This window comes from Amphiprion ocellaris, chromosome 8 (assembly GCF_022539595.1).
Source record: "Amphiprion ocellaris isolate individual 3 ecotype Okinawa chromosome 8, ASM2253959v1, whole genome shotgun sequence".
In the NCBI taxonomy this organism is placed as follows: domain Eukaryota; kingdom Metazoa; phylum Chordata; class Actinopteri; family Pomacentridae; genus Amphiprion; species Amphiprion ocellaris.
In genome coordinates, this window is record NC_072773.1 from 7,763,408 (window position 1) to 7,779,752 (window position 16,345).

General features: G+C 38.7%; 1 protein-coding gene across 1 annotated transcript; it reads left to right on the plus strand.

Moving 5' to 3' along the window:
• Positions 1 to 483: 483 nt before the first annotated feature.
• Positions 484 to 13,762, plus strand: si:dkey-16n15.6 (organic solute transporter subunit alpha). The gene is made up of 7 exons (XM_023298559.3): positions 484 to 757; positions 3,699 to 3,850; positions 5,907 to 5,980; positions 6,087 to 6,242; positions 8,799 to 8,910; positions 10,568 to 10,820; positions 11,785 to 13,762. Exons 1-7 carry the CDS (start codon positions 691 to 693, stop codon positions 12,213 to 12,215), a joined length of 1,245 nt encoding a protein of 414 aa, XP_023154327.2. The 5' UTR covers positions 484 to 690; the 3' UTR covers positions 12,216 to 13,762.
• Positions 13,763 to 16,345: the final 2,583 nt, after the last annotated feature.

Here is a 16,345-nt window from a genome sequence, read left to right on the forward strand (position 1 = left end):
TAAAAAGGTGAAGATAGTTATTTCAGTCATATTGATTTTAAAATAGTAAGAGTTGTGAGAATATATCCTTTTGTTGAGGATGGATGTAGTGAGGTTGATTCCCCTGTGATGTTGAATAGAGATGTGCCAATGCTGATGCCCAGATAGCCCTATCGCAAGTTTATTCCCTGGAGGTTGTTCTGTCCTAAGACATCAGGGCATAGGTATCTTTTCCATCGGGGGAATTCAGGAATTTTCTTCAAAGAATAAGAACAGCTGTTAAAAATGTTTCAAAACAATTAGACTAAATGGGATGCCAACACTCCCTGAACTGAGAATCATTTTCACATTTCACTGTTTCTAAAACATTATTAGCTGTCCTTCAACTATACTGATGTATTTTTTATTATTCTTCCCAGATTAACTACTTGCCTCCTGCAAGATAGACCTGAATCCCCCACCTGTATTCTTATCTGAATCTGTCAATCATTAACGTCTTTATTGAGACAGGAATTGCTCAGGTCAATGCGGAAACAGCAGGAGAAAGACCTGTGGAAACCTTTCCAAACACTATAGTCTTGCTGTTAAAACATTAGTTTGGCGCCGTGTTGTTTAGTTGGCTGTGGATCAAAAGCAGTGGGTCATTCTGAAAAGTTTGCTTCTTTCTACGCATTTGTTGTTGATGAAGTGGAGAACTGCATCGTATAGAGAATGAACAGAGTAGCCAACTGTAGCTGGATTGGGCCTGAGATCCCTCTGTCTTCACAATTCTTTAGTGGTAAGTAAAGGTTGCAGCTTACTCATTAACGTATTAAGATGACAGCAAAAAAAAAAAAAAGATAATGAATAGTCTTAGTTTTAATTCCGCTTGTCTTTAGCCTTGGCATATTGTGATTTTCTGTTAGATGATAAAACAGTTGAAGATCTCAAATCTAATTTTAACACTGCTGAGTAATAACTATATATCACATCATGCCACAATGTTCTGACAATGTATATTGTATAGTGTGTTATCTTGATATTTAGAACTCACAGGGAATTGATTCATTGAGCAATCTCAGGACATAATGAACCAGATTGATTTTCAGGTATCTGCATCTGAGATTGTGAATACTGTATGCAATATTAGTGATACTAAATTCACAGCAAATTATGATGTACCTCATCTTATTCAAGTTATTTATAAATGTTGACCATCAGTTTTCCAAAAAAAGAGAGAAATACTGGAAAATTAATTATCGCAAAGCAACATAGATTTATGATTATGATTTATAGCATTTACATACTCCTCAAACCCTTCAGTGACCACACAGTCCTCTATAGATGGAGATATTGTCATCATGGAAGAGACCACTAGTGTTTTTCTTGATAGAACAGTTTTGTAATGACGTCCATTGAGCATTCCCTGTCATCCAGTGTTATACAGTCGTGGACAAAAGCATTGGCACCCCTGGAATTTTTCCAGAAAATATACCATTTCTCCCAGAAATTGTTGCAATTACAAATGTTTTTGACATACACGTTTATTCGCTTCATGTACATTGAAAAACACAAAAAAGCAGACGAAAAAAGCCAAAACTGACACAGTCCTCAGACACTTCTCGCTCTTCTTTCTCCTCCATACTTGGAGTGACACACATAGGCACACAACACAAAGGCTGAGTCAACTTTTATACTTTCTAACTGGCTTCTGGTATGATTTCTATATTGCCAGCACCTGTTACTTGCCACAGGTGAGTTTAAAAAAGCATATCATGCTTGAAATAAAATGATTTACCCACAGGGGCTGCACAGTGGCGTAGTGGTTGGCACTTTCGCCTTGCAGCAAGAAGGTCCCTGGTTCGCATCCCGGCTTTCCCGGGATCTTTCTGCATGGAGTTTGCATGTTCTCCCTGTGCATGCGTGGGTTTTCTCCGGGTACTCCGGCTTCCTCCCACAGTCCAAAAATATGCTGAGGTTAATTGATTATTCTAAATTGCCCGTAGGTGTGAATGTGTGAGTGCTTGTTTGTCTGTATATGTAGCCCTGTGACAGACTGGCGACCTGTCTAGGGTGTCCCCTGCCTTCACCTGAGTCAGCTGGGATAGACTCCAGCCCCCCCCCCATGACCCTAGAGAGGATTAAGCGGTGTATAGATAATGGATGGATGGATTTACCCACAGTTTTAAAAGGTTGCCGACAATTTTGTCTGGCCCATTTTTTGAGTTCTGTGTAATATTATGTCAATTTTGGCTTTTTTCTTCTGCTTTTTTGTGTTTTTCCAATGCACATCAAGGAAATAAACATGTGTACCAAAAACATTTGTAATTGCAACAGTTTCTGGGAGAAATTGTGTGTTTTCTGGAAAAATTCCAGGGGTGCCAATACTTTCGTCAATGTCTGTCTGCCAGCAAAAGGCGGCGAATAACATAACAGAGCCCCTAGACCCCGTCATTGTTGGGGCAAAGGTTCAGGCCTGCACTGTTCCCTTGGTGTAAACCGCACACACAGTCCCATGCTTGTGGAGCACATATTAAAGGACTCATCTGACCATTTCACTGTTTTTCCTATCTCTGTAGAGCAGTGTCTATGGTTTTTTCAGAAATGAACCCTCAAATGTGCAGTCATCTTGTAATGAGGGTTTATGCATTGAAGCTACACTGCATCATCTCTTCTTCTGTTCTTGCTGATAGTCTGATTCTGCATTGACAGACGAGTTGCTCTTCTGTGTTTCCTGACATATCGCACTAGTGCACTAGTATCACAGTCATCACGTGTGCTGTTGACCACGGTCTGTCCCTATTTACTGAAGATCTAAATACAGATTTAGTCACTGTTCCTACTGAAACACTAGCCAGTATAACAGCCTTTGTGACTGATGCGCCTGTCATCTGTGCGCCAACAATGAACCTTCTTTCAAAGTTCCTTGGATCTTTTCTCTTACTATCTTGATACAAAATCAGAAACAACTGGGCCTGTTCAGCATTTTTGTACATCCCAGAGAGCATGGCTGGATGTTCCCAACCTAATTGTGTCTTGCAGCCCACCTATGTGGAAGCACACCCGTTTGTTGCGTTTCTGCACTTGTTAATCCAAGTTTTTCCTTAAACCTGTACTATGGCTATATTAGAATGGTAGAATCTTATTTGAAATGTGATCAAAGGCAAATACTTTGTATTATATATGTTTATTGTTGTATATTTTTTATTTTATCAGGTGTAAAGCCTATTGTAAAAAGGGTGGATATCTATCTAGAATAACTTGTTTAAATGCAGAAAAGAAATTGCGAAGTTGTAAAAAAATAATAAAATCATGGGAAAAATCTGGATGGGTGAGACCGTAACAGCAGTACAAATTGATATGTCAGCTTACAGACAAAGCTCTGACCACTGCTTCAAAGTAAAAAATGTCACTCACTACTGATGATTCAGAACAAAACTGTCTGTCCTGCCAAAAGCAACTTGGTTTACATGAAAATTATGTTAGGCTGAGTAAATAAAACAAAAGTAAAAGTTCAGTTTAATTACTAGGTTTGGCAAAATTTTTTGTGAATGGAAAAAGGAGGCACTCCTGGTGAAAACTGCTGCGTTTATAATGTGTTGCTTTTCTCCCAGTCACCAGTGAGTTTAAACATTTCTGATGCTAAGGTGGAAATTTTTCAAATTTTAGGCATATTAGAAGTGTCAACTCAGTAGTGCAACCCTCAGTGTGATGGTGTGATTGTTTTTGTTGTTTCTCAGCCATTAAAAATGAGCTGTGGCTCTTCCTCATCCCTGCCGCCCTGGCTGTCATTTTATTGGCCGTCTTTCTGGAGGAAGTTGGCTTCTTCGTGCGTCACATTTCCTCATCCAGACGTAAACATCTCTACCTGTGGATATTAGGAATGTACCCGGTAACATCAACCTCCTAATATACACAGACGCAAACACACAGACACGCACACACACACACACACACACACAAACACACACACACACACACACACACACACACAAACACACACCTCCGCCTCTATTAACTGAATAACAAGGGGGGATAATAACTAGTGCAACAAGACATCAGCCAAGCTTTAAAATCTCAAGTATCTGCTTTTTGCTGTTCAAACACTGTTAGCCCAAATTTTATATCTAGTCAAACAAACCAATCTCAACATGCAGAAATGATTGGTTTAAGTTTGGTTGTATTAGTGCCAATTGTAAATATATACCACTTATTTGTATATACACTGCCTGTCCAAAAAAAAAAAGTCGCCACCTGGATTTAACTAAGCAAATAGGTAAGAACCTTCCATTGGATAATTACTGCAGTGATGACAGTCATTTTGAATTTCTTAAAAGATCCTGAGGGTTATGGAACAACAAAAGTCAAGTGATAGAGCCAAAAAAATTTCACCAGCGCTTAGCCAGAGGATCCGATTGGCTGTATGTCAAGACACAGGACGATCCTCGACCCAAATTAAGGCCCTTACTAGTGCTGACTGCAGCCCAATAACCATCAGCATCTGCAAGAGAAGGGCTTATAAAACTAAAAATACCTTCGAAGGGATTGGGACTAAACAGCTGTGTAGCCTTGAAAAAAACACTGATCAGTGAGGCTAATCAGAAAAGAAGGCTTCAATTTGCTATGGGGCATAAAGATTGGACTCCAGAGTAATGAAAGGAGGTCATGTGGTCTGATGAGTCCAGATTTACCCTGTTCCAAAGTGATGGACGCATCAGGGTAATAAGAGAGGTAGATGAAGTGATGAACTCATCATGGCTAGTAACTACAAGCCTGTGGGGTTTAGGGTTATGATCTGGGGTTGGTCAGGTTCAGCAACGTTATTTTTCCCAAAGAATGAGGTCAGCTGACTGCCTGAATATACTGAACGACCAGGTCTTTCCATCGATGGAGTTTTTCTTCCCTGATGGCACGGGCATGTTCTAAAATGATGATGTCAGGATTCATGAGGCTCACATTGTGAATGAGTGGTTCAGGGAGCATGAGACATCATTTTCACACATGGATCGACCTCCACAGAATCCAGACCTCAGCCCCATTGAGAATTTTTGGGATGTGCTGGAGAAGACTTTGCGCAGCGGTCCGACTCTCCCATCATAAGATCTTGGCAAAAAATTAATCCAACTCTGGACTGAAATAAATGCTGTGACATTGAAGAAGCTTATCAAAACAGTGAATGTGTACCATACTCAAAGCTAAAGGCAGTCCAATGAAATATTAGAGTGTGTGACTTATTTTGGATAGGCAGTGTATATTATATGCATAACTGAATGTGTGGATAACAAAATTAAATGGCTTATATATAATATATTACATCTATAATATATGTATATAATTTAAGTTGTCGCCACACCCCTTTGTTTCCAAAGAGTTATAAATTACCCCCATTTGGAGTTTTTCTTTTAATGACAACCACCTTATTATTAAACATAGAATCAAAGTTTTGTGGATAAATAAATGATACTCCATGCTTATGGCATTAGCTTCTAAATATTTAAATTCATTTTGCTTTGGTATGTCTAATAGCAGTAGTGGGAGAGTTTTTCCTTCAGGTTTCTTCAACAGAAAAAGGCTTTAAGAAATCAGATGAGGTTGAATAAAGTATAACAAGATCTTAAAATGCAGGAGAATCTGGTGGATGAATGTGTCAAACACAAAACCTTCCCCCTGGAAACTGGGGTTTGTGTCCCATGTGCAATCAAAAGTGAATTATAAAGTTTTATTTTTGGGGTTAAAACAACTTGGTACTTTGTGTATTGAACATCAAATGACAATTGCAGCTCTTCAAGCTTTAAGTTAAATTCACTCGTTTCCATCGTGCATTCTTTAATTTTTTTCAAAACAATCAGTTTTCTCAAAAATTCTTAAGCAAAATTTCAGTCATTCCGGCTTTAAGTGAAGGTGCACTTGCATTGTATTTTAATCTTTGAATATTCTTTTTATCTTAGGTATTTGCCTTGACTTCCCTTATAGCACTGTATGTGCCACGCTCTTCCTCGCTGTGCAATTTCATTGCTTCGCTGTGAGTAAACAAGTCTTGACATGTAATGACTCACTGTAATTACATTTTTTTACTCTTCATAGATTTAACTGCATAGCTGCTCCTGTCTAAATGTGTGTTTGTGTAGGTATCACTCCATCACCTTGCTGAAATTCATGGGACTGATCACAGACTTCTTTGGTGGTAAAGCTCGTATGCTGGTGGCTCTGTCTGGACAGCAAGTATCTCCAGATCCCTTCCCCTGTTGCTGCTGCTGCTGTTTCCCAATGGTGGCCATCAACAGGTAGACAGCAGGAGAAAAAAAATACCATTGCCTTGAAAAAATGAAGGATTTGAAGGATAGCAGCTGGATAGCTCTGTGGCTTAGGGCTCAGGTGTCCAGTGAGGACCCTTAGGCAAGGCCCTTAGCGCTGCCTCGCCTACCTACCTTGTGTTGTATCTACTCTCAGATGAACATAGCTTTGGATAAAAGTGTATGCTAAATGAAATTGTAAATCGAAACAGATTTTATTTGAAGCCGCCATGTAATGGTCATCACAAGTGCTGAGAGCTTTTAGTTGTGATAGTGGTAGTGAGGGTACCCTATGGTTAAACACATATTATTTTTATTGACACCAAATTTTTGCTAATGATACATTTTAGTTACTGCTATGTTGCTGTTTTTTCATGTTTCTACTAAAACTGCAGTGTCCAAAATGAGTCATACCCTCTTTTAGTACTCAAAGCCTTGGTTTGCTACCATAACAAACAGTTCCTAGAGCTGCTGTCAAGATTTCTGCATGTCTCCACTGGAATTTTGGACCACTCCCCTTTTGCAACTATCTAGTCTTTCAGAGTGGACTTCTTCTTTTCCCTCACTCTGCTCTTCAGTTCCCTCCACAGATTCTCAATGAGATTCAGGTCTGGACTCGGGCTGCAGCACTCCAAAATATTCACACAGATTTATTTTCAGCATTTCTTGATCTTTTAGCTGTATGTTTAAGAACATTACTTGATTAGGGCATTGTTAGCCCATTAAATAATGTGTTATTGGTACACATCATTCCCATATATATGACTAGTAACTGCTCTCTGTACCTTCTGGTAGGCTGAGTAAGGGCAACATTAATCATTCTGATCACAGATACACAGGAAGTACCCTTGATATACACTGACCACCTGTGGTGGTCTGTGAACCAAACAGATTTGGACATATATGTAGTGACCAAATACCAAGTGGAAAAACAGCAAGGGAAAGCAAGTCAAAACAAGACTTTTGTTTAAAAAAAAAAACAAAAAAACAAAACTATACGTATAGCCAAAAATCAGACTCAAATTCAAATCTGTTGACTTTTGCCTACTCCAGCTCCTCTACAATAGCCAAATGTGGAGCTTGCAGCTACACTGTCATTAATGAGGTGATAATAGGACACCATTAAATGGGTCATGATAGCCTACTGAGCCTACAGTACTAGAAGGTGGCGAAGGTCTCTATATTGGGTGACATCATTGCGTTGTTCAAAGATGCTATGCTGCCTAAGGCCAAGATTTTCTCCAGACTGCCCACAGTGGTGTTTTTCCACAGAGTCTAGATGCAGTCTTTTTTTCTCATGATGCCGTTTACTTTTTGACAAGGTTGTCTGGTCTCTCGACTGAAAAACACCCTGAAGCATTACATTCCCCCACCATGCTTGACTGTGGGGATGGTGTTGTTGGTGTTGAATGCTTTTTCTTTCTTTCACCAACTGAATGTTACACACGTATCAAAACAATTTCATCATTATTTCATTTGATCAAAGAATTGATTTCCAAAAGCTTTCATCTTTGTTCAGGTGAGCGTTAGGTGAGCTTTTGTGCCTGCCTTAGAGAGGTTGTCATCCATGGGGCCTAGTTAGTCCAGTGTCTGGCTGAGTGTCTGCCTTGACATGTTGGTACGAGAATTCATCAGCAAATCCTTGGTGGTCACCACGTCCTTTAAGATTCTTCATAGTGTGGAACATCCTTGTATTTTTTTATGGTGCTTTGCACTGGGGCAATTGAGACTTCAAAAAGCTTGGACATCTTGTTATACTAATTTGCTGTCTGGTGTGAAACCATCAATAACTGGACCCCAATAGCAAGCACACTAAACTCTTTGATTTTAGCCATGTATTGACTAGTTACTCACTAAAGAACTACAGGTGAGTTGTTCTCAATTTTAAAGTCTATTAAAATGCTCTAGAACATCATCATGCAAATAACATACTATTTGATAGCTTAACATCGTATCTTTCCATCTTTCCTCACTTGTTTAACTTATTTCCTGGCCGAATAAATCACTATAAATTAAAATTGATGCTTCGGTCACTGAGTCAATCAGCATCCAGCGCTGTATGCTACGCATTTTATTTTGATTTAATATTCTTCTATTATGTTTTAATGATAATTTTAAATGTATTTTTTAAAAATTGTTTTCAATTTTTAGGCTGGAAAATGCTTATTTTACTGCAAAAAATAATTAAAATAATAAATATAGAAAATACCTATATTCCACAAAATCCTGTAATATAGTGAAAAATCCGCAATACAAAATTAGATATATGCAATTTAAAAATCCATGATGTGATACTGCGAAAAGTGAACAGTGATATGGCGAGGGACGACTGTACCTCTCTGCACCAGTTATTACCAGCATCTGAAGCAATTATATGCATATATAGTGACAATATCCCAGTGAAGTGCATGCTTACAATACATATTTTGTAAGCAATTAGTCTGAGTGTACAAGGTGCTCTTTAATGCATAATGATGGGAAATTTGTAAGTTGATACACTGACATGCTGGTAACGTGTTAAAGCTTTGTCTGTTTTCTTGTGTACAGCAGCAGCTGTGCTTGGATGATGGCTGCTGTGCTTCAGCTCTCGGTTGTCCGCAGCATCTTATTCTTTGTTACTTTGGTCCTGTGGACAGATGAACAGTACGACTATGGTGATGTAAGTTATTTATTCAGATCAGAATCTGTGTTCTCCCAGCAAGCATATCTTCCTCAAGATCTAGTATGTCACAGGGGTATCAGGGAAGGACCCAAGTGCAGACACAAGGCAGACAGGTCGAGGTAACAAAATTAACTTTAATTAAAAAAAACTCACTGAAAGGGTAACTGGTGAAAGAGTCATTGATCCTGGGATAAATCTATACAAATATCCAAGTGACTCTAAGTGAACTTACCTTAAGTAAATAATAACCTCAAGATAAAAAAAATACAAAAGACACAAACCAGCACAAAGAACATAAAGAATAATTCAGGCAGGCAAAGACGAGGTAGGTGATCAAGAGGATAGCAAACAGGTGGACAACTGGCAGGTATTTCATCATTAAAAGCAGGACCACAGACAGGAGACTGAACAGGATGAACTTGACAAAGACGGAGGGAAAGACAAAACTATTTATACAATAAGAGCTAATTGGGGGGACAAGACACAGGTCATTCATGAGACACAGGTAATACTAAAGAGGGCAAAAAAATGAGGGAAAACAACAGAAGGAAGTAAAAGCACAAGTAACACAAAAGGAGGAATGATTTCAAAATAAAACAGGAAGTAACAGAAAAGGTAAGTTACACATGACAGTGGGAGACACAAACAGGAGAACACACTAGACATGGAGAGATTAAACACAGGGAGGAATTAAACAACACAAAATAAAGACTCAAGACAAAGTCACAATAGTGGCATAATGGGTAATGTGTTGTGTTTTAAGGTAAGGAGGATGTGTGATTTTCTCAAGCCGTTCTTCGTCTGCATGGGCTTTTGAAAGGACAATTTTGTGTGGAGCTTAAACTAATTTCCTGTCTTCCCACTACTAGTTATATCATAATATAGCTTGTTTATTTAAATCAGATTATTTTAAAACATTGTTAAGATAATATTAGTCACCAAATGTTTGCCCTGAAATCATGATATTGACTTGTTTACAGCAATGTGTATAAACCCTTATAAATCACAAACATCAGACTCTCATTCAAAAGGGCTTTTAACATTTATTCATAACATTACAGGGCTTTGCAATCATTCACATAGAAACTAACAAAACAATAACTCATAAACTACTGGGGAATAATAAAGGTGTCCGTACTCTATAAAGTGCTCGTATTTATCAATTTTCATCTCTTTTCGAATCAGGAAAGGTGATACTTGATCACTTTATCTAGTTGTATGAAGGTAAGAAAGGAGTTTGAACTTCTTTCTGCAGCTCTTAACTAATTGCATAATACCATGAGTATCTTAAAGGAGAAACTATTTGTGCCATTGTCTCCATTTGTAAGATTTCTGCCCTCCAAACTCCAAGGATGCTCACAGACACATTGTTGCCTAGAGATGAGTGAGGCAGTGTGATGCAGCAGAAAGAGAGCATGGCAGCACTGTGGACAGTGAAAACAGCATAAACATCTGACGATAGGTGTGACCTGTTCACCTGAAGCATAATTAGGTCTTCTGAAGATTAAACGTTAATTCCATTTTATATAATAAATACATATCATCTGTTGTCAGTATGTACTCTTGGGCCGGTCCTGTTCCAAACAGCACTGGATATGTTGAAAGAAATAAAACAAAAAATAAATAAAGTAACAGTCATCTTATTGTTCTCCAGGTGGATTCAGTCAACCCCAACTTGTATGTGAACGCGATCATAGGTGTGTCAACCTTTGTGTCCTTTTATGGCCACCTCCTGTTTTACAAAGCCACGAAGAGTGCTTTACATGGGCATGGACTGAGACCCAAATTTATCTGCATCATTGTGGTGTTGGTGCTGTGTGGCCTGCAGAGTGGCATCTTGGAGACCATGGGTGCTCTAGCAGTTATCCCCTGCACACCGCCATTCTCTGTCTTATCCAGGTCCCAGTGTAAGTTAAGCACTGACATTTCTTTCACTCTTCCAGTTAGCAATTTGTGTTTACCATTCCATCTGTAGTTCAGAAGAGCAAGACTATGAGATCTAGTATAACTGGGTTTTCCAAACCATCTTGTGTGTGGCTTAGCTTGTGTTATAGAAAGAAACCCAATGCTTTCTTCTGGAGCAAGCATTTGGTGACAGCAGGGAGGTGAAACACCCTTGTAGCATTTAGAAACTATACACAATCAATCTGTAGACAGATACAGGGAGAGAGGACATGTTCATGAAAAAGAGAGGGAATGATTACAGCAAGTGAAACCTGTTTCAGTGTTCACGCAGTGCCTGACAGTCTTAAAAAACTGTGAACCTGTACTCTAAAGACAATTCATCAGTCAGATGTCAGCTCACAGTACACCTATGTAAGTATCTACTTACAATGCTGTATGGCCTGGAATCAGGGCTAGTCCCATAACTCCTTACTCAGACCTGTGGTCCCATATGTTAAAGAGAATTTCTCTCCCTGGTTTGGAATAAAATCAGCATGCATCACCATGTGCCAGAAAGTCACCAACATTCTTATTATTTGTTCCAGTAATAGTCAGCTCAGCATAGAAACAGGCAGATGATGAGATTTCTGTCAAGTGAACCTCAATTCTGATTTCTATATAAATAATGTTAATCAAATGTTAATCAAATTAAATTTTCAAGAACTAAAATTGACAGTTTTCATAAAAGGTGTGCAGTTTCTTTCTTTACTTATGCTTTATTGTTAATACTACAGTATCCTGTCATCTTATTAGAAATAGACTGAAATTTTTAATCTAAATTGACATGCCACTTTTGCCGGCTATGATGCATGTGGCTATTTCCTCTATAAATTTTTCTCTGTGAACTCAAGGTAATGTATAATCATAATAGACACAGGCTGCTAATGCCCATCAAACCTATGCTTTGTCTCCTCTGTCCAACCTTAGTGATCTATCACTACAGTGTAATTGTGGAGATGTTCTGCATTGGCCTGTATGCCCGCCACACTTTCCGTAAGGTGGAACCCAGCGAGGTGGAGAGGCCTGTCAGTGTCTCGAAGATGGAAACTGCTGTTCAAACAGATGATGTTCAGATTGCACATCACAAGTCTAGCCTGCTTTCAGAGGATGCTTGGCCTGGCCGCCAACCCGTCAGTGTCTTCAGTCCTGGTTATAACACTGACAGTGAGGACAGCCTATGCAGGATCGAACATACTCCTCTAGATGGTTTCGACTTCCCTCAGGCCAAAGGTCAACATCGAAGCCAGCCAGAACCAGTACAGCCCAGGTCTGCAGAAAAGCCTAGTGTAGAAATGAACCATATCACCGTCAAGGCTGACGTTACATATGATGATTGTAAGGATGTCACTGTGGTCTGACCAATGGAAGACATTTAACAAAAGGTTAAACTTAGTCAGTGAGAATGCTAGTACTGACTTGGTCTGTGTGAGATCTTGTCTGGAGAACTTGGCTTTGATAAATTGAGCAAACACTGAAGCATGTAATTGCATAACATATGGGAGCTGTGCATTGGCATTTTTCTCCTTCTGCACACAGTACAGATTTGCCAAACTTTGCAAATATTCCGAGATGTGTTTTTTGTTATGTATTCATTGTGTTTTGTTCTTTGTAGTTGTGTATAACACAAACACTTATTGTGATATTTTAAAGAAATGCAAAGAGACCATAACATACAAGGTTAAGGCATTTAAAGAGCTACAAACCGTTACCTTTTGAAGTGGTGTGCTATAGTGTTCAGATTTGTTGCTTAGCTGTGTGTACCTGCAGCATTGCTTCTTCTTGATTTCCTACGGTTTGAATTGTACCTTATTTATGCAGTCATATGAAAAAGTTTATACATCCCAATAGTTTTTGGACATATTTGGAGATTTGTCTACAGGTAAAGGTGATATGAACACAACCACAACAAAACCTAGAGTTGCACAAGAGAGTGCAGACCTCCACAAAGGCCAATAATCCACTGTTTTCCGATATGTGATTGCACAACTCCTGATCAACAGGAGGAAAGTTGAATGTGTTCTTCCTTCGCACATGCTCCACCTCTTCACCAAGTTTAATAAAAAAATATTTTTTGTCTATTCCTGGCAAGCAAACCAAAAATATAAAAATCAAACCTCTTTGGTGGAGGCAATGAGCTCTCACATCAGTGAAATATGTTGACAATATCAATGCATTGTTAGTGGAATATTCCTCAGTGAGTTAGTAGATTTAAGAATGTTAACAGATAACAGATTAGGCTCTGATGTTGATTTAAGTTAGTATTGTAAAGTTAACTAACACCCTTTTAATTGTTAATACAGTTCTCTTAATGTAGCTTCATCCAAAGTTGTGAAATTAGAGAAAAATGCATCTACATGTGATTTATTTTATTTTATGTTTTGAGGCTGCAGTGAGTTAAACTCTATTTAAATCTTAAACTGATGTGTGATTGTAAAGTGGGATGAGAGGATGAAATTACAAAATCCATTTTTTGATACAAAGCAGTAAAATATAGTTAATGTTACAAAGCAGTGCTACTGATAATAATTTAGAGTAAATAACTGATACTTCTAAAGGGTAAATTCAAATGAGTTGACTGATTTTGGCTTTATGACTGTGTTGACCAGTATTTGAATCTGTTATGCTGCAGCTCAGTTGATTCTGAAATGAAGAAAAAGAAAGGGAAGCTGGAAGATGTAAGCGAGTTTTAAGACTTAAGGTCAATTTAAAATAGACCAGCAAATTAACGAAGCGAATCATAATACACCCAATGAGAAATCTTACTAAATATTTCAAGTATTGTTACTACTGTATTATATAAGTAATCCTACTAAGCATGTATTCATTTCAGTGTCATTGCTTGTTAGTTTATATTGGCAATCTATGCATTTTTTTTTATACAAATAAAGTTTATTGTAAGGTATAATACTCGAATGTTCTATTATTTATGTAAATAATATAATTATAGTGAATATGCAATAATATATTGGCCTGGAGTCTTTCTGTGTGGAGTCTGCATGCTTCTCTGTGCCTGTGTTGGTTTTCTTCAGGTGCTCCAGCTTCCTCCCACAGTCCAAAAACATGCTGAGGTTGACTGGTGATTCTAAATTGTCCGTAGGTATAAATGTGAGTGTGCTTGCTTGTCTATGTATAGCCCTGTCATAGAGTGGTAACCTCTCCAGGGTGTCCCCTGCCTTCGCCACAAGTCAGTTGGGATAGACTCCAGCCCTCCCATGACCCTAATGAGGATAAAGTGGTGTATAGTTAATGGATGGATGGAGAGTTTACTTCTCACTTATTTCAATTCTGTTTTTTCTACCCAATAACATATACCACAGTGGTTGAAGCACAGTATGAGGCAGCACTTTACACTTACTGAAGAACATAAACAATTTTGTACAAATTCATTTTACACAAATTAAACAAAAGATTTCATTTCTTCTCCCTGTCTGAGCCTTTATATGTTTTATTCCCTCCCTCTCTATTTCTTGAAGCTCTTCTCATTTCACTAATTTCAGCGTCCTCCATCCTCCGTTCTCCAGCTCATGATCTGGAAATCTATCCTGGTACATCATAACAAAGGACGTCTCAATTTCCTAAAATGCATATTGAGAATTGAGGAGACTTGCTAGATGCATAGGTATCAGATTCGAGGTGAGACTGTGCCATTTTGATAAAGCCTGCTGCCTTTACTCCTCCGTCACGGATTAGATTTATATAGCGCACTTCTATTAAGGCATACTCAAAGCGCATACAATGAGTCCATTATTCATTCACTCACACATTCTCATTCTGGTGGTGGTAAACTACATTTGTAGCCACAGCTGCCCTGGGGCAGACCGACAGAAACGTGGCTGCCTACGGCCCCTCCGACCTCCACCAACATTCAAACACATTCATACACCAGTGTGAGTAGCAGCACTGGAGGCCAGGTGGGTAAAGTGTCGTGCCCAAGGACACAACAGACTAGGACAGAGCGGTAATCAAACCGCCAACCCTTCGATCGTTGGACAACCCGCTCTACCACCTGAGCCACAGCCGCCTGTCCTCAAATATCCTCCTTGCCTGCTCCACTTGAATCCCCGGTAGGAGGTACTAAGACATGACGAGAGGAATTCAAGGAAAAAAATCAAGGATATTCAGTTGGGGAAATGGGATAAGGGGATTTAATGGGATAAGGGAGAATCACACGGGGATTCAAAGGAGTCTGAATACTAATATCTACTAACCTTTAATGTTAATCTTGTTACTAACCTTTTTTGTTGTATGTAAGCTGCTGAATACTTGAATTTCCATTGGGATTAATAAAGTATCTATCTATCTATCTATCTATCTATCTATCTATCTATCTATCTATCTATCTATCTATCTATCTATCTATCTATCTATCTATCTATCTATCTATCTATCTATCTATCTATCTATCTAATACTCCCTACAGTGAGACAGCACCCTCACTTCCTGGGTTTGCAGGTGTTTGCCTGTTCCTTATCTTTAATAAACTAAAAATGCATGTTTCCAGTGGTGTGGTCTGTTTGAATAACATTATTCAGCCCAATATTTTTTTTATTGTTGTTGTAATCTTAAGCCACTGTAAGATTTCTCTTGCTGACTTTAGCCAAAAGTTTATTTTTGCCTCTCCACATTGTGTCAGTGGGAAAACCGTACATTCATACTGCTTTCTCAGCATTACTGCAACATCATGCAGAACAGCAGCTAATGAATCAATGGACACAAATAAACTTGACTTGCTGTTTTTTTTTACGAATTTATTAGAGATTGAATTATTGACTTAATTGCAGTAACTAAGTGCATAGTAAAAGGACAAAAGACAAAAGATACACACACAATCTCTCTCTCTCTCCCTCCCTTGCTCTGTGTGTGTGTGTGTGTGTGTGTGTGTGTGCAAACATATATAAATACATGTTCTATTTGTCCAGTCCTGTCTGGGTGTGATGTGTTTTAATGAACCACTTTAAATTGCAGATGTGAGGTAAATATGACGTGTGGTACAGCTGCATCACCTGTCCATTGTTTTATTATAACCTGTATTGATGATCTCTGTCAGATGAACAGAACAGTGTTCATGCTAAGTTCCATTTCAAATTCTTACTTATAGTTCAGGTCACAACGTGGCAGAATGAGATGAGAATATATAGATGTCATACATTTATCTTTTTTATTTAACACACATATGCAGTGAAGTATAAAATAGTTGTGGCACACAAAGAGTACCATACAAACAAAGAGCGGCAGATCTCAATACTGAACATCATAGATACTTCTGTCAGTCCTGCTGCTGACATAGTTTGCATATTCCATCTGTGTGTCGCCTCTTTTATGTGTCTGGTGCGGACACAGTGGACACACTTGAGCATCCTCACTCAAACTGAGACACGATCGATTTCCGGGTCACAGGCCGGAGGACGGAGGACCGAAGAGTTGAGGAGGAATGAGATCAGTCTAGTGCTGAGCAGAGTCTATTGTCTTCCGGCCTACCCGCCCGACT